General features: G+C 34.6%; 2 protein-coding genes and 1 long non-coding RNA gene across 10 annotated transcripts in view; 1 reads left to right on the top strand and 2 right to left on the bottom strand.

Moving 5' to 3' along the window:
- Positions 1–5,967: 5,967 nt before the first annotated feature.
- Hmt4-20 (Histone methyltransferase 4-20) lies at positions 5,968–14,715 on the bottom strand. 8 transcript variants are annotated; one of them, XM_074181978.1, is made up of 5 exons: positions 14,455–14,715; positions 14,190–14,257; positions 11,742–12,058; positions 8,912–9,938; positions 5,968–7,059 (listed from the first exon to the last, which is right to left on the bottom strand). In XM_074181978.1, exons 3-5 carry the CDS (start codon positions 12,048–12,050, stop codon positions 6,098–6,100), a joined length of 2,298 nt encoding a protein of 765 aa, XP_074038079.1. In that variant the 5' UTR covers positions 12,051–12,058; positions 14,190–14,257; positions 14,455–14,715; the 3' UTR covers positions 5,968–6,097. The 8 variants fall into 8 exon arrangements, with proteins under 8 accessions (XP_074038079.1, XP_074038081.1, XP_023017586.2 ...); XM_074181980.1 differs by lacking the exon at positions 14,190–14,257 and adding an exon at positions 13,682–13,860; XM_023161818.2 differs by lacking the exon at positions 14,455–14,715 and adding an exon at positions 14,378–14,393.
- A 1,695-nt stretch (positions 14,716–16,410) lies between these two features.
- LOC141485435 (uncharacterized) lies at positions 16,411–21,025 on the bottom strand. Its single transcript, XR_012467206.1, has 2 exons — positions 18,836–21,025; positions 16,411–16,782 (listed from the first exon to the last, which is right to left on the bottom strand). It is a non-coding gene; the product is annotated as an uncharacterized lncRNA (long non-coding RNA).
- LOC111506670 (interference hedgehog) overlaps positions 17,580–21,710 on the top strand; it is a 188,299-nt gene continuing 184,168 nt past the window's right edge. The window contains exon 1 of the mRNA XM_023161806.2: positions 17,580–17,824. The gene's annotated coding sequence lies outside the window, so the exon portion shown is untranslated. The remainder of the gene's footprint in view (positions 17,825–21,710) is intronic.

The following is a 21,710-nucleotide window of genomic DNA, read 5'->3' as shown; positions in this document are numbered from 1 at the left end:
GTGTGCGATAGAGCGCAAGATGGGCTCAAATTGATAGAAACATGGTGTAAGGAACACTCACTGTCGATCAATCGCAAGAAGACTGAGATGGTCCTTTTCACCAGGAAAAGAAGTTTAACGGGCTTAAAACCTCCCGAAATCTTCAAAAGCCAACTAAACTTCTCTGAAGAGGTGAAATACCTTGGTATTATCCTCGACAAGAAGCTAACATGGAACTCTCATCTACAGAGTAGAGCAAAAAGAGCATACGTGGCTTATGAGCAATGTCGGAGGACAGTGGGACGCGCATGGGGTCTTTCACCCCGTGTAGTCGCCTGGATCTACACTGCAATAATAAGACCTATGTTAACGTATGGAGCCATTGCATGGGGACCGAAAGTTCTACAAGCAACGGCCATCCAAAAATTATATCAAATACAGCGACTGGCTTGTTTAAACATCACAGGAGCCATGAGAACAACACCAACCGCGGCAATGGAATTAATCACGGGTCTGACCCCTCTGGACCTGTACGTTAAGGAGGTTGCGTTAATGGCCATGGTACGATTGCACACGGCTGGTGTAAACCTAGAAGTAGGAATGAGTCGATTGAGGTTGGACCTATGGCGGGAAACGCTTACTGCGCAACCTCTGCTGCAAGCAACAAGTGATGCAATTGAACCCAGGTTTGTGTTTAATAAACCCTACAAAATACAAATTAAGCAGAACACAGAGTCAGATGCTACAAATGCAATACGGATTTATACAGATGACTCAAAAACCAAAGAAGGCTCAGGATGTGGAGTGTACTCCAGATCACTAAGCCTAAGGATTAAGTGGGGAATGGGAAGAAATACCAGCGTGGTCCAAACAGAGCTGGCTGGTATCTCAATCGCCACAAAAGAAATAACCAAGAAAAGAATTTCTGGCAAAAACATAACAATCTGCACTGATAGCAGACAAGCACTATTGGCCTTGAACAGACACTGTGTTACTTCAGGGCTAGCACTAGAGTGCCACCAAGATTTAGCCAAAGCCTCGGTAGATAATAACATTATCCTGAGGTGGGTTAAAGGGCACGACAGGAGTAAAGGTAATCGCATTGCCGACTCTTTAGCCAAGGAAGCGGCTGGACTAAGAATTTTAGGACCAAGTGGCACCCACGGCCTGATGACTTCGACAATTGCGGAACTAGTCAAATGTTACACCCATGCTCAATCTTTAAAGAGATGGGATGAAATCAAAGGATGTAATCTTGCCAGGATCACCTTGGGCGACCCTGGGAAGCTGGCGCCGAAGAAATATCTGGCGATGACCAGAAAAAATCTACGCCTTACAGTAGGATTTCTGACTGGCCACTGTCAGCTAAGGAAACACCTATACAATATGGGGCTAGTGGACATACCTCTATGCAGGATGTGTGAACAGGAAGATGAGACTGTCAGGCATGTCCTGTGCGAGTGCCCGGAGTTATCGTCAATAAGAGAGTGTGTGTTCGGCGAGTCTTGGCCTACACCTGCCGATATAAAGGAGATGTCTCCCAGCGACCTGTCCACCTTCCTGGAAAGGACAGGATGGACGACGACCTAGGAGGACAACTCCTCGGGAGGATGTACAATGGGTCACATGTGGCCTAAGTGCGTGGGCTTACACTCACCCTCCCTACTCTACAGATACAGAGGAGAGATACTTATGTAGGAAAAAAAGTTCATGCAATAATAGGCTATTATCAAGTATGAATCCAAGATATTTAAACTGATTTATGAGTTTAATTTTATTGTTATCTATTTCCAGATTGAGTTGGTTTGAGTGAATGTTTTTGTATTTGAAGGGTGTAGTTAGGATATTTGCCTTACATTTTGTCACATTGAGTTTCATTTTGTTAATATTGAAATATACTTGTAGTTTTGATAGGGAATCGTTCATCTTGTTGATAGTACCATACAGATCATTGCCTGAGATATGAAATGAGGTGTCATATCATTTTCACCTCTATTCTTTACTATATGATAGAAGTAAAACTACATATTACGAAATGAAAAATTTATATTATAGATGATGCTGGATATACAGAAAGCTTAGTACAAGAATACTAGGAACTCATCTGCATGGAATTTACTGGTTCAATAAAGAATACAAAACAGATGAAATGATTTACATATAAAGATGAGGTAATCAAACTAGATTACAGTTTCGCTTGATTTCTTACACAGATTACAATTGTTATTTACAAGGTTGTGCTGTTCGCCCAATTTATACAGATGCTTAATATTCCAGATAAAATTTCAACAGTAAATTTCAACAAGAATTTATCTAAATACAAAACGCCTCTCAACTAATTCAATGAGGTATATATGCAATTTTTTATAGATATAAAATAATACTAATGAAATGAAATAAAAAATATAAAAATAATACAGTTTTCAGATAAATGCTTGTAAAAATAAATAAGTGAACTATTTACAATTAACCTAAACCTAAAAATTACCTAAACTGAAATTGTCGTTCTAAAATTTTTCTAAAAATGTTTCTCACTGCCCGTTTAATCACACTAAAATAAATAAAATACAGTCTTTGCCAAACAGATCTTGCAATTTTAGCAATATACATACCCACTCGAGTGACAACGTATTGATTTCAAGCTGAAGTTCTCACTGGAATGTTCTATGGTTCACTTGATTTCAATACACATAGAATTTTATTTTAAAGCCAGATTCAGTACTCGTGAAGATATTTAAAAAAACTAGGCAGAACGAGCTGCTTTGATATTTTCTATTTTTTGACATGACAAGTTCTTAAAGATAAAATGAAGCATTTCACAAAACAAACTGCATTCAGTATGAAGAAAAAATAATGAATTCAAACATTTACTACATTCACTTATATCGGAAGGTTTGTTGGTGAAGTGATATATATATATATATATATATATATATATATATATATATATATATATATATATATATATATATATATATGAATAAAATCATAATTTGAAAATAGTGTAATTTGAAGTAATTTGAAAAACATAATTATGCACAATATATTTATATATATATATATATATATATATATATATATATATATATATATATATATATATATATATATATATATATATGTATATATATATATATATATATATATATATATGAATAAAATCATAATTTGAAAATAGTGAATGTGTGTGACAGCAATAAACATAAATTATAATTTAATTAATCACCCTATTAAAAGATTCTCAAATCAGGAACTTGCAAAGCTTGAATATTATGGCATTTGTAGTTATATAATTTTATTTTTCAAAGTAATTTTGAATGGGTTGCAACAAAGAAAAGTATATAATGTATTATCGGTTGAGATAAATATTAATATAGGAGTTCTTCAGGGAAGTATATTGGGCCCTCTCTCATTCATGTTGTATTTAAATGACATCAATTTCAATAGATATTGTTAATTTATCAATATATTTGCTGAAAAATGAACACAAAATTGCACAAAGTATCACAATTTTGTAATATGGATGGACTTAAAATGAATGGCAATAAAACCAAACAATGGCTATAACAAAACACGAATTCAATTTATTATTAATATCATAAATATTAGCATTTATGAAGTCTATTAAAATATCTTTGCTTTATTGTTGACAACACTTATGGACTCAACAATAATTTTCAATATTTATCAACAAAAAAGAATTATAAAAGCCATAATTAGTGCTATGATATATTGAATAAATCAACATAATGAGTTTTTCTGGTTGGTACTTCAAAACTGATCAACTTCAACATTTCTGGACTGGAAATACAATTAATTCTATGTTTGTTTTCTTAGCACATTCATTTCTTCTCCCCACAGTCATCAAACTGTTTTTGAAATATGTTTATAAATTTTTCAGAAATCAATGCCACTGAAACTGCAATGTAAAAAATTGTTTTCAAACAATCAAGCTGTTTGATTTGGCGAATGACTTCAAAATATATTTTTAAAGGCTCCTACTCAAAATTTGGAGGTGAAAAAAAAATTTTATATTTTCACATAGGTACTTCTCAACAAACCTTCTTACCAAAATACATTCGCTACTCACAAAGTTTGGGCAGAACTAAAAAAAAATGTGGAAGCCTAAAAGAACCAGCTTATTTTGAAATAGATAATTTGATCTCATTCAAACTTGAATTTTCGACTAATATTTTATAACTGACATTGAACAGATAATGGACCTTTACACTGATATAGTACCTCATTTTATATTTTTTACAATGTTTGTGTCAGTAGTTTTTTCAAAATTGAGCGAATCGACGGTTAGTTTCGAAATTAAGAAGCATTTCATATTACGCAACAAAAACTTTATATTTGGAATTTGTTATAGATATATTTGATAGATTAGTACTAATAGTAATATTTGATGACGTGAACTAATTTTGTTATATAAGAACATAGGCTTTGTTCATAAACTACACCTCACGATTTGATCTCCACAAACTTTATTTGAAAAATATATCACGACACAGTAGCTTCTTCAACAGTGATTTGATTTACTGTTGATGTGATTTGAATCACTGTTGATAAAGCTACTGTGTTAGCGAAACATGTCGTGATATATTTTTCAAATAAAATTTGTGGAGGTCAAATCGTGAGGTGTAGTTTATGAAATTACTAAGGATTTTCATCAAGTAACGGCTGAATCAATCAGAAAAAAAAACATAGACTTGAAGTACTTGTGAAAATGAACAAAACATGTCATTGAATAATTTGTCATATCTTTATACATTTTGGAGATTATAAGTATATTTAGATTTTTCTGAATTTCGTAATTTTTACATTTAATCAAAATATTAAGTTGAAACCCGAAATTTCAGATTTAAATTTAGAATTCAAGTTTGAAGTTGAAATTTCGAATTTAAAGTGTCATTTCGACATCTGTCTCAATTTAGTAACTAAATGAAAAAAAAATTAATTTCCTAAAGTCATTATAGTGAATATTTTGATATAAAATAAGCAGTTCTTCTATGCTTCCGCAGAACATAGTGCAGGCCTCCAAAAATCATCCTTTCCTGAAAGCTCGATCATACATCATAACATTTCACCGACTGTCACGAAGAAGTAGTGTTTTCGTTGAGTCATCTCCAAAAATCTGATATAAGTCGACGTTCCGTCCTTAACTACTGTGGGGATTTTTAGCAGCAACATGGTAATGGTTGTTTGCGAAAGATTTTACAATGGGATGCTAGTTAACTGCTGTGCTTTGATTAACTATAGTGCAATTCCATAGTGGTAGGCACTAAATTCTCAGAAATATTATTGGATTAAAAAAAACATCATTGTCAACGTTGTGATTCTATATATTTCATCATCATTTTTCCACACCTGTTTAGTTCAATTTCGGTATGCCACTGAGAATTCAGTGCCTACTGTTTTGGAATTATAGTACAGCAAGTTAGTTGCTGTGCTGTGATTAGCAGACTGGTTTTTCATGATGTGATTAGGTAATGGGACAGGTTGGTTGGTTGGAACAAGAAAGATCACATTGCCAAAAACCAGTCTGCCAATGAATGCTCAGTCGACCCGCCCCCATCTAGAAATTCTTCCAAAAAACCTAGCCAATATCGCCGTTGAAGATGCCCACCGCAATTGTGGGCGAAACATCCAATTGTACCAAGGAACTCAAACCATTACCTTCAGTACCAGTTAATATTGTCTGAATGATATTTGGGGTGAGACACGAGTTATTCCTGGCATTTATGGCATGAAAAGTGTTACATATTATTGTTTTTTTCAAGTAAATAGAAAAATTTTATAAATAGTGTAAGTGACAAGTTGGAAAAATCCTCTCTGAATTTTATTCAAACGCAGTAATATTTTTGTACAAATTAAGTAATCTGCCCTTCATAATAAATTTATTTCAAAAAGTTCTCAGGATAATGAAAAGCCATAAATGCCAATAATAATTCAGTACCATACACTACTTCTTCTTCTCATTCTCCAGCATTCTTTCACACCCTTCAACACATACTTTTGCCTCTCCTTCACGCTCCTTGTTGAAACGCCTCCACCCCGAGCAACTCGCCGTACATTTTCAAATCGAAAAACAAGAGAAACATATAACAAACCTCCATCATGTGTGACAATCTGCGCTAGTGGACGGTATGTCTATTGTGTGACTTTCGTTTCCAAACTTGAGCCGCAGTCGCTTCATAGGGATCTGCGGTAGTTCCGCCTCGGCGAGCCTTAGCCTCTTCTCTCGCCTCCTATCCTTCGATTTGTGCCGCTTCTTGCGGTGCGAGAAGGCAGTGTTTTCGACACCTTCCACTCGAAGAACTTCGTACTCGGGCTCGAAATAGTCATCGCTGTGGCTGCCCCCTGACTCAATTATCTCATCCATAACGGGACTGCGCTTCATACGCAGCGTCAGCTTGAGTCGCCCGCCGGGGCACTTCTCGGGGGTCTTCTCATCCACTTGAACACACTTTGGTGAGTCTTGTTCTTTCACAGCATCGACGGGGCGGCTGGCAGTTTCCGTTTCCTCTTCAGACTTTACTCTCGCGACGATGGTTGGGTCGATATCAGGTTCCTGAGCAGGTTTGCTTTTACGTAACGTTACTGTATCCAAAGTGTCCTCTTCGTTGAACTCATATACGTCACATTTCCTATCGTCTATAAAAGGATCCTCGCCTTTGCACTTGCCCTCGGGATTTACATCAACTCTGCCCTCAGGTTTCATTTCAACTTCTCCCTCAAGCTTTGCATCAGCTTTGATCTCTAATTTCACCTCCTCGACCCGTTTATCATCACAATTTGCCCCTTCGATAGGGGTAGTGGATCGATTTGAATTTCTGGTTTTTCGGCGACTCATCATGTCCGCCTTCGTCAGAGCCGGGTCCTCAATATGGGACATGTCGAAATCCATTTTTAATTCTGTCATACCATTTTGATTGCAGTCAACTTGTGTTATGTGTTTCGAGTCATCGAGTGGAGATTCTTCTGGCAGTGTCGTTGAATCTATGCTTGGATCATTTAGTCTCTTGTGGTTTCGTAATTTTATGCCCGGTGTTGTTTTGGCGTTTTCTTCAGTTGAGTCTGGAACAACAATGTTTATTATCAATTCATTTCAGAGGCATACAATTAGTAAATATTGATGTTGAAGGTTCAGACACTGAGTAAATATAATTTTTTTTGAGCAAAATGTGAATTCAAATTATGTAATAATAATAACGTTTATTCCTCGCAAAAAACAATGTTTATATACACATAAATACACAAGCACTCATACACACACATACATACGAAATGATTTCATGAGCGCTTTTGAAACAAATCAAAATGAAGAAAATTTGTGGACAAATCACTCAAATCGTAGACACCTGTTTCTGACTCATTGGTATCAGCAGTAAGAAGTAGCTGAGTGCAAAGATAGGCAACACTTAGTTGCAGGAAACAATACAAATGTACAGAGTCATCAACAGAGGCCAGCCACAGTTTGTAGTTTCGCTCCAATAGCCTTAGGTTAGAGGCTTTACTGACGCCTCCAAGGTAGTATCTTTAGGAGTATAGTACAAGTATTTGTACATGTGGAAACTTTACCAAAACGTTTTCAATAGAACATAACTTGATAGTATTCGAAATGAATCAAAGAAGGAAAGTACCCTGGACAGTTTAAAATTTGTATACTTACAAAATATTAGATTATCACGATTTTTAACACCAAACTTAATCTTTATCTTAAACATTTCGTCAATTCAAGCCTCTTACAGATGCTGTGAATTCGTATTTAGTCTTGACTTCTTCCCACACTTCAAATCTACAAAATAAAAAAGGGAGATAGAATTTATCATCATTTTACTTGTTACCTTGCAGCCTAAAAAAATTTTAAAATGATATGTTCAAATTTCAATATAAAATCAAACATTGCTAGAAAGTGGTCAAAGTGTTGAGTTTTTGAAATCAAATCAGTAATATTTAGGTAAAAATATCACTGGTTACTTAAGTTATTAGAGTTTTAACGATTGAAGAATCTCTCATCAAATAGCAAATTTTATACAAGACAAACATCATCTTTAGGTTCCTTTGAAATAAAAATATATAATATTCTCCTTTCATAATGATGTTGTGAATTCGAAACACATAATATTGTTTTTTCTTTTCGGATTCAGTTAGATAAGTAATGCTCTTCCTATGAAGTCTCAAGAAAGCCATGTTGGCCATGTATAAATGTATAAACAACATAGCGTCATAGCATGAATAATATATCAATCTACTATCTCTCAACGCTAATTTATTTATCATATTGCTATCATAGCATAAAGAAGCAATACTCCTCTCCGCCATTACATTTATTTTCATAATTTTTTATACAAATATATTGTTATATGGGAATATTACGTTTATGTACTGCTTTGAAAAAATATTCATTTCATTTTAAAATAATTATTTTTGGTACATTCTGAATAATTGTAACTGTATAGTTATGGGTTAAAATACATTTTTATGTACAATCTTCAAGGTTAGGTTAAAAAACATTGAAAATAATGTGTATTTTTGTACCTTACTCCTAGCTGACACCTCCCTATTTTCCTTATATACATATTTCATTTGTTCTGAACAGGATCTATTTCTCCTTCATTGTATATTTGTAAATGAAGACCTATTATTATTATTATTATTATTATCATTATTATTATTATAATTAGTAGTAATTAGTTTCTTCATCTTCTGAAGACACTAACTTGGTTGGTGAAACACGTATCAAGAAGAGTATTAGAGTTCTGGGAAAAATGATTAGAAATTGTTTTAAATACTTCAGAACGTCTGCAATTAATAAGAAAGAAGTTTCATCAAAAATGGATTCGATTTTATGTGGTTTTGTGACTAATCATATATACTTATTGTACCAAAACCATTAAATAAATTATTTTAATTAAAATATATTTACCTTTAGGAGGTATACCATTTCCAGTCTCATGATTCTCATCAAACCTCTTATCTTGCTGCGATGCCTCACAAACGGGATCTGTATCGCTGAAAGTACTTGGACAACTGCTGGCGTTGCTCTGCAAATCGTCCAAGAGATTTGAACGCGAGACAAGTCGCGTCGCTGCATGCATCAATTCCTGATTAGCCTGCCGAGCTTGCCTCTGCTGCATCCTAGAAGACCTGGTACTGACTGTCCTAAGCGTAGTGTCTTCCCTTATCACATATTTTTTACTTCTGTTACACTTTTTAGTCTGTTTAACTGTGGAAGAAACTTTGTTGCGCCCAAAGTCGCCGAGGTCGGAAAACTTACAGCCCTGCGCAATGAGCATTTCGGCATCATATTTGGTTAGACCTTTCTGGCGCATCTCCTTGATGCTGAGAGGTGTAGCCACCTTTCCGTTTTCTTGTAAGCGCTCGTGGCAATTGTTCGAAACTTTGCTACCCTGTAGATTGCATTTAGTTCTGTTTATACGGTTATCAGTCTCACGCAGTTTGTAGCCGTTTTCTTCTTTCTGATCCGTCTCTTTCGCGAAAGCCCCCATATTCCTTCTCTCGCACGTTTCACACTCACAATAGCAGTTTTTATCCCCGAAAAAGTCTTCACCATAGAAACAGGTTATTTCTTCCCCCACTTCAATGTCCCTCAGCACTTTCACACAGGCCGTGTCTCTGCCGGTTGCAACAAACTTACAGTTGGAACGACAATCGTGGTTTATGTATGCTGCTGGGCCCAGCCATAACTGGGCGCAATTCTTTCGACAGCTGTACATAACTGAAAAATCATTTTTACCGGAGTGTAACAACTGCTTTTCCTCCTCTTCCGTTAATTCTGCTATGCAGCCCACTAAACGTTCGATCTTTTCATTTTTGTACCATTTCCTAGTGGCCGATATCTTTGCGCCCTTCTGACCCTCCAATGAGTACCTGTAGCAGGGCTCTATGACAAAACCAGACTCCCTATCGAATACTCGCAGGTATCGATAAATCTGAAAGTATAAAGTGATAGAATAGAATGACACTGAATTACAAGATGAAAATATTTCAAATAAGAGCTGATATTGATTCCATATAATTCTAATAAAATGCGATTATTATAGAAGATAAAGCTTTTTTGTCTCCACACGTCAAGGGGCAATGTTTTTTTCTGGTGTCGGAAGTCTTTGACTTTGATCAAAAATTCGTTTAAATATCCTAAAAATTTATGGATAATAAGCGCTTTGCAAAATTATAATTATACAGTCAGCTGCCTGTAGTTTTGCTGAAATCATCTATAACTCCCTAGACAATGGTATGCAAGTGACAAGAATATTTTTTGACAGGAATATTTTTTGACTGTCTAATCTTATGACTTTATTGAAACCAAACTTTTTAATCTAGGATTTAGGGGTGTATTTTTACAATGGCTCAAACATTTTCTTTCAGACCGTACAATGTTGGTAAAAATAAAAGATACACTATCTGATCCTCAACCAATCAGTTCAGGAGTTCCTCAAGGCTCTGTCTTTCTATTATTCGTCAATGATCTACCCAAATACTTCAACATCAACAACAATAGTCTCACTCTCTTTGCTGACGATACCTCGTTAGCGGTCTCAGCACACAGCCTAGAGGAATTAAAGTCATCAACGGAAAGGTTTATAACAAACTTCTTAGATTGGTGCAAGTTAAACAATCTGATTGTTAACTTGAATAAAACAAAATGTATTCATTTTAGTTCTTCCATCGGTCTTGATAAACATCCTACTGTCTCTGATATTAGAGGGGTGGAATTGGTATCAACGAATTTTACAAAATTTCTAGGAGTCTATGTGGATGATTGCTTAAGATGGTCTGAACACATTACAGTCACTTGTAAAAAAGTTGACCAAGCGTACTATGCTCTTTCCAGAATAAAACATTTTATGCCCTTGCATGCCTTGCTGGACGTATATTATAGCTTGGTCTACAGCCATTTAAGCTACAATGTGGTTCTTTGGGGATATGCCACCAACAAAGTTAGGGTTTTTATTTACCAAAAAAAAAATTATCAGAAAATTATTTGATATCCCATGGAGAGAATCGTGTAAACATCACTTCATATCATATCAAATCCTGCCATTCCCTTGTATTTACATATTTAAATGCTTACTATACATTCACGATAATTTAACAAAATATAACACAAATTCTTCTTACCACAGTTACTCAACCAGCAATGGAAAATTGTTAAGTATTCCTAGACACAGATCCTCTAAATTTGAACAGTCACCCAAATATATGGGAATAAAATTATTCAATCACCTACCAGATCACTTTAAAACCATGAGTTTGATGTCATTTAAAAGAGAAGTTAAAAATTTGCTCCTGTCTAAGGCTTATTACAGTGTCAGTGAATTCCTTTTAGACGACTTTAGCTGATTGCGGTCCAGACTTTCATCCAGATTTTATTATTTTATTATACATCCAATTTTGACTAATATTGTTTTTTTTTTCTTTATATTTTATACATTTTTATACTTTAAAACTACTGAGATATTTTATCTTTATGTATGTTTATTTTCTTTATACTATTTTAACGTGTTGTACTGACATGTCCTATACGTTGTTAACGTCTCAAAGGATAAATAAATATTATTATTATTATTATACATGTTAATCTTCCACCATTTTACAGACTAAGTGTTTCGGAAAAATTGAACACACTATATAATGTATTCCATCTGCAAATGATTCAGACTATATTGAATTAAAAAAAAAAATTGAATATTGCATATTAATGACAATTTGTAGCTACTGAAAAAATGACTTACGTGTTCTTCTAATTTTTTCTGCTGATTTTTCGATTTGACCCTAGTCATCCAATCTCCTTTCTGTATCTTTGCAAATGCTTTCTCATAATTTTGATTGACGATGAATTCTTCTATAATATTTTTCAGTTCGGCATTGTTTGCTCTTGGTGGCTTGAATCGAACATTCATTTTGTGGCTTGTGAACCCCAGATGAGGATCCAGTACCAGTGATGTAGCGATATCATCATTGTCAGACAATTCCTTCGGGTTCATACCAGTGGGTTGCATTTTTATTGGGTGGAAAGATCTAACTGGCAGATCCACAACCATTCTGATCACTGTTGTTGAAAAACAAAAATAATCTCCAACCATTAGATGTCAGTAAAAATAAACTTCACAAAATTAGATACACAATTATCACAATTTTAGAAATATACAATATACATCAACGTAATAACATAATATCAATATCAACCTAATATGTTTGTAGATCATACAAAAGCATGATTTTATTAAGAATATTTCTGTTTTATTTTTATATTTTTTAAATTCAGACTCAATCAAACGTTTTAATTCATTGTTCTGGAAAATTGATCAGAAGGTAGCTCCCTAGTTAGTTCCATTCATGTGAACACTTGTATTGTAGAGGCCTTTTCTGGAACGATAGGTTTTCACTGAAAATTGTCTTGCTCGAGTTATGAATTGCACTTATAAAATTAATAAATTTGAAGCTCAATAAACTCTTGAGGTTATAGAGTTTTCCAGATATAATATTCAGAGGAATATGTCACTATCACATGGCAATAGACACGTCTGATGATAGCAAATAATCTTTTACGTTAGATCCAGTTCAGGAAAACCAAGCCACCATAACTTTCAATTAGAAAAATCTAGTGAAATAGAAAAGTATAGAAAATACATTTATCACAAGAGTATTGGAATACTATAGAATATGTCCTGCAATGTAGACAAGAGAAACACAAATTTTTTTTGAAGAAAAATCATTCTTTATAAAAATGAGAAATGTCATCAATGTGAAGAACAAAATTATATACCAGTTGTTTGAACTGATTAAAATATATTTTTTTACAATAAAATGAAGAATTTTAACAAAATGCTATTCCTGCAAATTATTTCAAATCATAACATCTTTTAAAATATTGGTTTCCAATAAATTTGGACTACAATAATTCTTTGTTTCAAATTTACATTTCTCTTGAAAGTTTTGGTAGATGTACATTTGATTTTGCATATCAAACAATGAGAATTGACAAGTAGGTTCTTATTGGAGAAGTTTTTAGATTCATAAATCTGTCAAAAATTTTTGTGAAACGGGCTCCATAAGAGACATATTTTAATTTTTTTTGCATAACAACAGCCAAAACCTTTATTTCCCAAGACCTAAAACAACTTTAAAAGGCTCTACTCGTCCCTACTCGTACTGCAGTCTATTCACGCCATACTTGAGGAAACGAGCTACACAGCTACAGGTAGTCTAAAAATCAAATAAATTCAAGGCGAAATAAGATAATTCCATACCAACTCTATTATACCCACAGATTACGAGGTGATGATGGAAAAAGATTTTTGTTTGTGGGTAGGGAGTAAGTAAGATTTTGATGATTGCTTTCCGTATTTATGGAAAACCAATGTTTTAGAAGATGTGATGATTTCGATTAGTTTTAATAAATAGCATTTCACTGAAAACTTCAAAATGAGGGTACTTACCCTTGTGTAGAAATTTGAATTTTTAATTTTTCAGACACCCCATATAAAATTTTGTTTTCTTCGTATGTACAATTAGATTCTTTTCCGCAACAATATTTTCAAAGAGCGACTTTTGTATATCAAAATAAAATTTGTGATTTGCTTCTCCTCTTGTCTACTGCATCACTGCACATATTGTATATGATTAAGATCACAAGCTGAATTTTCTGAAGCAAAGTTCTCTCTAAACCTACGTTGACTATTAGCTACTACTTTTTCATCCCATCCAAGAAAGTCTTTTTACTTTCCGGTTCTTTGCTTTAGTTTCATCCCTCTCAAGGCAATTCAAGAAATGAAAACCATACTGATGAACTAATTCTTATTGCTTGGACTTTCATTTTTGCCAGGATATGATATCTGCAGCAGCTGATATCTACAACATTCAGCTGGTTTACTTTATAGTTACAAATTTGATTAGAAATAACAAACCAAGTCAGCAAATTTTATTGAGTTTGCAGAAAGCATTAAAAATAAACCATTCTCCATTTGGAAGTCTACAAATTACTATTGGTAAATAGTTAATCATTAAATGTTCATCATGTTGGGTAATCTGTTGGATGGTTATTTTGTATTGAACTGAGATTTTGTAAAATGTAAACAAACTATGAGGTTAGCTGCAACCAGACATTCCAAAAGGTTAAGTATTTTCAAGGTCAAGTGAGGAGTTGACAACACAAAGAAATAATATTTTTCTATTCACACCTCAACAATGCCGACTTGATGCTATCGCTTCATATTTTTTATTTGACAATATCATCCCCCGACTAGACCTAAAAAACGACCAACATATCAATGAAAGTATTAAAGAATTGGCACCTCGACTATGGCGTACGGGTAGCCATTGAACTAAACTACTTGTCAGAATGAATTTTGTAAATGAAATGACTTACGCTTGAGTTTTTATCGAAATCAGAGGACTTTACGAATATTAAAATTTCAATATTAGTAGAAAAGTCGCCTTTCTCACCAAAATTTCCCACATAATACGTAAACCTTTTAGTCAAACATCCTGGAGGCACCGCTGAAATCAATGATGGCAGTCGTTTCAGAAGGCTTGTTATAATTATCCTGGATAAATTTTTGTAGGCAACGTTCCTATACAGTCATGCCCATATTTCAAAAGGAAAAAATTATTTTAACGGTGAAAATGTAGAGAGTTCCCCCAAAATCCCTTCTTTATTGGATATTTTTTAATAATTTCAGATCTTTTCCAAATATCCTGGATCAGAACCCTTCAGTGCTGCTTGGTGGGTTCAACAGTGCCACCTTCTTTCATTCAACTGAAGCTATTATACCTTGGAACACTTCCTAGCAGAGGTCACTACATAATAACAGCTTATATGGTTGCAATTGTCCTATACAATCAAACGGATATATGATGATATAGATTCGCATAATATTAACAATCTAATATAATCAATTTTTTCTGCTGTTTGATTAGAAATGTTTTCAAATATTTCACCCGAATCTGTAAAGATGATGTTACGTAACTTTCAAAACTCATTTACTTCTACCAACTAACAGATGGCTCTAGTATGTCAGAGAACGTATTCAAATAACGATAATAATGTGCCAAAAATATTAGTAAGGAATTCCATTATTTGAAATGAGATTATGAGATTAGGAAGTAAATAAATATTACCTGTTAAGCCGATTTATTAGACTATTCTCAATCCTTCCAGGTCAAGGTATCAATAAGATTTAAATACAGAGTGATATCCATTCACAACAATTCAATGTTTCGACTGATAATTCCAAGAACAGGGGTTTGTGGAAAATTCTAATCAAATATCGGGTTATACAGGAATTTAGCTGTATATTCTAACAATTTCGCAATTGAATCAAAATTTCTTGAAGAAGTTATGAATAAAAAAAATAAAACGAGCGTTTTAAAGCAGATATATCGTAGTATCTGCCTCACATGTCTATGTTTACAGCAATTGAAAAGAAAATAAAACTATTATTATTATTATTGAATTAAGCAACCTTAGAGGCGTAGTCTATGACAGATTAACTGACATTTGTCGATGTTACATGTCTCAAATCAAGGCCTACATTACATACAATAAACATTTTCTTTTCATTTTTTCCGATCTTTACGGACCTGGTCACACCCCTATTACTCCAAGCTATCTAAGAGTCCATTCTATTTTCTTATATTCATCCTTGACGTAGGTGCATCTTTCGGATACGATATTCTTATTCACAAAAATGTGGATAAAAATTCATAATCATATACATATAACCGTAACTTAAATTTCATAGTTGCTGAAAAAAGTATAAAGAAAACTTCACAAACATTTTGTATATTTTCATAAACTACACCTTTAGATTTGATTAGGGATCAAATTGTAAGGTGTAGTTTATGAAATTACTATGGATCTTAAATCAAGTATCAGCCAAATCAATCAGAAAATTTTGTATATTAAAATAAACATTAAAATCAAAAACAACTTTATAATTAAATCATCTCGAAAGTAGTCGACATTTTCTCAGTTTTTAAAAAATCTCACATTTCATAATAACATAAATGTCTTACTTGAAAAAACTTACCATAAAACGCGTACAACTTTTTGCAAATCTCTGCACTAGTTCACTCAAATGGACATGTTATTCGAACTTCAAACTGAATTCATTAAATATTATTATAAGAAAGTGTTGAGCTCATAACTTGCTCACCTCAATAGTAGAGGTAAGAAGTACCTATGTATTATGAACTATCTACGAAATTAAGAAATGAAGATGATTATTTATCTCCTGCCATACATGTCTACCCAGTGGCCCTTAAAATTACCTACCTCGAATTTCTCCATAGTGAACAGTAAAAGAAAAGTGTTACGACGTTTGTGATATTAGCTGAATAATGTTAACTTTTTCATTGTGTCTAGTGAAGCCCGAAGTAGGGCCATATCAACACGACCAGTATTGCTAGTTTATTTTTATTCCTATCAGTACATTTTGTGTTAAGAAAACATTGGAGATCAAATCGTAAGGTTGTTAACATTAGTAAGAGTACATTTTAGATACATACATGGTCATTGTCACTGTTCGTAGTCATTCAATAATTATTATGTGTATTAAAGAGAGTCGAGTAAAGAAAGATTTTAACTCTCAAACAGTAGAACAGTAGCTCGAGAACAGTAGCAGGAGACCTACTGCAAAAACTGGCAACACTGAACACGTCGCTCCTCTTCTGCGATTTCTTCTTCATCTGCAGTGGATGTATTCGCAATAGTCTGCAGTCTAATTGTATTACGGCTTCGTTGTAAAGGATTCGAGCTTCTCGCTTACGGCACTGTAAATAAAACTGTGATGAATATCTGACGAATGTCATATCCTAATAAACCAAAAGTCGTTGATTTATTCATTTTTTTATCCATTTGTAAAATGCCTCAATAGTTAGGTTAGACAAATCCAAAATTATGAAAATCGGTCCAGTCGTTCTTGATTTATAAATTGTTTTCATAGGGTTTGTCCAAGAAGATAAATGTCTCCGAACTGGATATAATAATGCCAGGACGGACAATTCCGCTTTCTGCTTCAATACGTTTTCAGTTTAATCTACCTCTTGAAGATGATCACTTGGTGATCGAAATACGTGTCGAGGTACCTCCTCAATTATGATTACCTGAAGCATATCACCTCACTTTTACATCAATAATAATACTTCCTTGTTTTTTCTTAAGAAAACAAGTTCAATAGTGGTGATCTATTCGAATCCAATTGGTCATTTTTGGCTTAATTTTTGAGAAACGAGATATTTAAATTGCATGTAGAACAAGTAATACGTCGGGAAAGTTAGTTGAAAATAATAAAGACAAAACATCTAAATTCGAGAAATCAGGGGTATATAAATTAAAGTGTGGAACGTGTCCTAAGGTATATATTGGTCAAACTGGTAGAACATTTACATTATTCCCATTCCCCCTCATAAATCCTTCAACCGTTTTACATACTATAAGGGCGCCATGAAGAAGATTGAATTACCTAATTTTGTTGGATCAAAACCGACTCTTCGGCTGCCGAAGTTTGTCCGAGTACTCGGCCTCCGCATCGGCCACCGTGGGGAGACAGAGACGGTAACAAAAACCAAGAAAGAGATTCAAAACATCTGACTTACACAACGCACTGGCTCGTCTAGTGCGCCTACAGCCAACAATAGTTCGCAGAGCGGTATTTCGATTCGCGTGGACATTGGTTTGTTTTAAAACTTGTAAACAATAGTAAACACTGGATTGTTTGCCTTCAGATTCATTGAAAAGTACCGTCTTGTGATCAGTGTTTATGAATTTTGTGATTCTATCGAGATTTTTGGCGAAGAGTCCGGGGATCGAAAGGTGAGGTTAACTTCATTGTTTTTGTTTTTAAGATTCGAGGGACTGCATTCCTTCGAGACAGGGTTGGATGGAGCAGGTGGATTTCTAGATGAATTACATTTCGATATGTGAATCAGAATTCACACTGAAAACAAACTTTCTGGGTTGTATTAGATAACACTTATTTCATAACAATCTTCAGGTACAAAAAATACCTCGTATTGAGGAATTTTAATTTTCCAAAAATCTTAATTTTCAGTGTCCACTACTGTTATTTGGTATATTTTCAAGATGAATAAAATATAAAATAATATCAAATTTCAATTACAAAAATTATTTTAAATCTAAATGGAAAACAATAAACTATTTTGCAAATAAGATTCAGAATATCCAATTTCAATTTTCAAGCTACTTTTCCTGAAAAAATTCGAGTTTTTTATTAAAATTGAATTATACTCGGAATTATAATAAATTATATTTATGTATTTCATTTTTATATGTAATAAACACATTCAATAGGTATAAAATCTCTTAAAATCACCCTGATCAGTGATGATAATAATAACGATTTATTTTCCCAAGAAACATACAATGTTTATAGCAGGGAAAAAACAATAATTGAAAAACTGACTATAACATAACTAAATACGAACAGATAGATATACTTTCGAAAATTCGATAATGTTTGATAAAGAGATATTTTTGAGGCATAAAGAGATTTTGAACGTAGGGTTTCTTGTAGAAAAGAACTACTCTTCTTTTATTATTTACGAATTTTTTTTCAGAAAATAGGTCAACTGTTCACCTAAATAATCAAAATTTTCCACGTTTTTTGGTTGGCCACTAATCATTTTTTTCTTCTCAAAGAAATATTTTCTAATTAATAAAGAAATATCGGATAGCGGTTCAAGGGTGATTTCCCCCATATTCACAATACTCATTCCGAAAAAAAAGTCGGGAGTAGGAGGAGGTATCTAGGAATGGATTGATTTGTTTTCATAAAGTAGGTTCTGTAAAAATTTTTCTAGGTACCTGCATTTTCTGCAAATTCTCAAATTCAATTCGAAACAGTTACTCGTATCTCCTATTCGAGTATACCAAGCATACTCTAATCATTCGATATGGCACCCTACAGTTTATGTCGTCGAACCCTCTTCTTACCGCTCATATCACTAGTTGTAACGTAACTTGTTAGCGGTTATGTTACGGATTATTTGTAACAAATGAATACGCGCCCTACGGCGCATGTTACTAGCCGTAACGTAACCGCTAGCAGTAACGTCACCGCTAGCAGTAACGAAACTTGTTAGCGGTTATGTTACGGGTGATTTGTTACTAATGGATACGCGCTTTACGGGTACGCGTGTCAGAGTGGATGAAAATGCAACAGTGCCCTGTCACCACTAGTCGTAACGTAACTTCTTTCCTGTTAACTTACGCGTCATTTGTTACAATTTGATACGCGACTTAATGCGCAATCACTAATCGTAATGTCACCACTAGCCGAAACGTCACTTGCTAGCGGTTATGTTATGGGTCATTTGTTACAAATGGATACGCGCCTTACGGGTACGCGTATCAAAGTGGGTGAAAAGGCAACAGTGCCGTGTCACCACTAGTCGTAACGTAACTTCTTTCCTGTTAACTTACGCATCAGTTGTTACAATTTGATACGCGCCTCAATGAGCAATCACTAGCCGTAATGTCACCACTAGCCGAAACGTAACCTAATAGCAGTTATGTTACGGGTCATTTGTTACAAATGGATACGCGCTTTACGGCGCATAACACTAGCCGTAACGTCACCACTAGCCGTAACGTCACCAATAGCCGTAACGTAACTTGTTAGCGGTTATGTTACGGGTCATTTGTTACAAATGGATACGCACCTTACGAGTACGGGCGTCAAAGTGGTACGGATAAAAATGCAACGATACCTCGTATAAAATAGCCGTAATGAAATGTGTTCGCGGTTGCGTTACGAGCCATTGATATAAATGTATATGCGCCTTATGAATTGTTAAAGTCTGGCCGAGAGATGCATTTTTTTTTCAAATATAATTCATCGATACATTACAAATCATCGAAAAACAAATCGTTTGCTTACAAAACCGAAGATTAAATTTCTTCGATCATTTTTCGAGTCAACACCTTATGCAATGCGTTCGCGTTATGTCAAGTTTCGAGATTGTTTAAAATTGTGCCTTGTTTATTGTCACAAAGTGCTTTTGAGTTGCATAAAACTAGCTTTGGCGACAGTAAATGCGAGCCGTTGACGTTTTGGGCGCTTTCCAAGAATGTTTCCTCTCAGAACTAGGATGACAAATTTAATCCCTAGGAATTGACTCGGGCTAAATTTATCGACGATCCGGAAATGTCGCATGCCTTTCTTGTTTTCATCTATCAGAATTAAAGGCAGTCGCCGGTGCTCTATATTAATGATGTGATGTAATGATAACACGCTAAGAGAATCAAGTCCTAACATCTTAAGTGATGTGGAAAAAGAAGAAAGTATAGGAAGCCAGAAAGTCTGTAAATGAAAAAAGAAGCGGGACAACTTTTAATAAGGAAAAAATATTGTCGTCATATTTAATAGTAAATGTTATTGACATTTTCACCTTTAGTGACTTTTCTTCTCGGGATACAAATTTGGATTATGAAAGATGGTGGCTTTGTTGGTATTTTTATGTTGGTTATCAGTTTTTTTAAGGGCAAAATACAAGCACTACAGGAAAATCCTTAAGGTGCTCTAGAAGAGGTACCTGTGCGAAAGTAGCGATTCACATTGGATTTGAATCGCTGAAGATTAAATCCATTTGGAAAAATGTTCTCAGGAAGTTGATTCCACATAAACGCAGTTCTCCACATAAACGATATAACAAATGATAGAGCTCTTGAATAGTGAAGTTCGAGTTGTAGTGAGTTGAACCTCTAAACGATGAGCAGCCAAAGTCCGTCACGTATTTCTGATATGTATCGCTCACGGTGGAATCAAATATGCCAAGTAACTTGAACACTTCCCATGAATGTATCTATAGAAGAGAGAGACAAATCTCCAACCTTTCTTCGACGTTCCAGACTATCAAGGTTGCAAGTGATGTTCGCGTCTCCAATGAGACATGTGGCTCTTTTCTGCATGGAATCCAGCAGCTTCAGGGCAGAGCTCCATACATGAGAACAATACTCCAAAGAAGGTTTGATCTGAGCTTTATAAAGCATCAAAAATTGCTGAGTTCTATACAGTTATCTGCTTCGGAACAGTGTTCCCAGCTTTTGAGAAGCAGCCTCTGTAATGCTAGCGACATGATTGTGCCAAGACATATTAGTGTTCATTATAACTTCCACCACACTTATCGAAGCAGAAAGCGGAATTGTCTGTTCTGAAATTATTATATCCGGTCCGTCTTTCAGGAGGAAGTGTATGCTATCTTGCAGTGTGCAATGCTTATTAAATTGAGACCTCAAAGAAATGAGCGGATCAATATTTTAACAGACACCAAGAGCGCACTAGGGGCTCTGACAAACCCGAAGGTAACATCAAAACTGGTCTGGGAATGCCATGAAGAACTGAATGAACTTGCAAACACGAACAAATTAACTTTGTACTGGGTGCCAGGGCATTCAGGAATCACAGGTAATGATAAAGCTGATGAATGCGTTTGACGCAGATCATCAACTTCATATATAGGTCCTGAACCAGTTCTGGGGGTACCAAAATCATTGATACGAAACCAGATTGGGACATGGACCAATAAGAAGCACACACAGTACTGGACAAAAGTACCTGGCAACAAACACAGTAGAACCTTCATTAGGGAACCGTCCGAGAAAAGAACCGAAGAACTACTTCAATGTAGTAGGGATCGGCTCAGAATAATTACAGGGTTACTAACCAGCCATTGTCCGC

This window comes from Leptinotarsa decemlineata, unplaced genomic scaffold (assembly GCF_025532065.1).
Source record: "Leptinotarsa decemlineata unplaced genomic scaffold, Ldec_3_MD MMD2_tig00026328_RagTag_RagTag, whole genome shotgun sequence".
Taxonomy (NCBI): domain Eukaryota; kingdom Metazoa; phylum Arthropoda; class Insecta; order Coleoptera; family Chrysomelidae; genus Leptinotarsa; species Leptinotarsa decemlineata.
Note: the sequence above shows the minus strand (reverse complement) of the source record. Positions and strands in the feature narration are given on the sequence as shown.

Excerpts from the sequence above, each read along its gene's own strand:
- Hmt4-20 (XM_023161814.2), bottom strand. The coding sequence starts at position 12,092 with ATGGTTGGAGATTATTTTTGTTTTTCAACAACAGTGATCAGAATGGTT. Across the intron at positions 9,939-11,741 it reads AGAAAAAATTAGAAGAACAC|ATTTATCGATACCTGCGAGT; the intron begins GTAAGTCATTTT and ends TTATACTTTCAG. Across the intron at positions 7,060-8,911 it reads AAATGGTATACCTCCTAAAG|ACTCAACTGAAGAAAACGCC; the intron begins GTAAATATATTT and ends TTGTTGTTCCAG.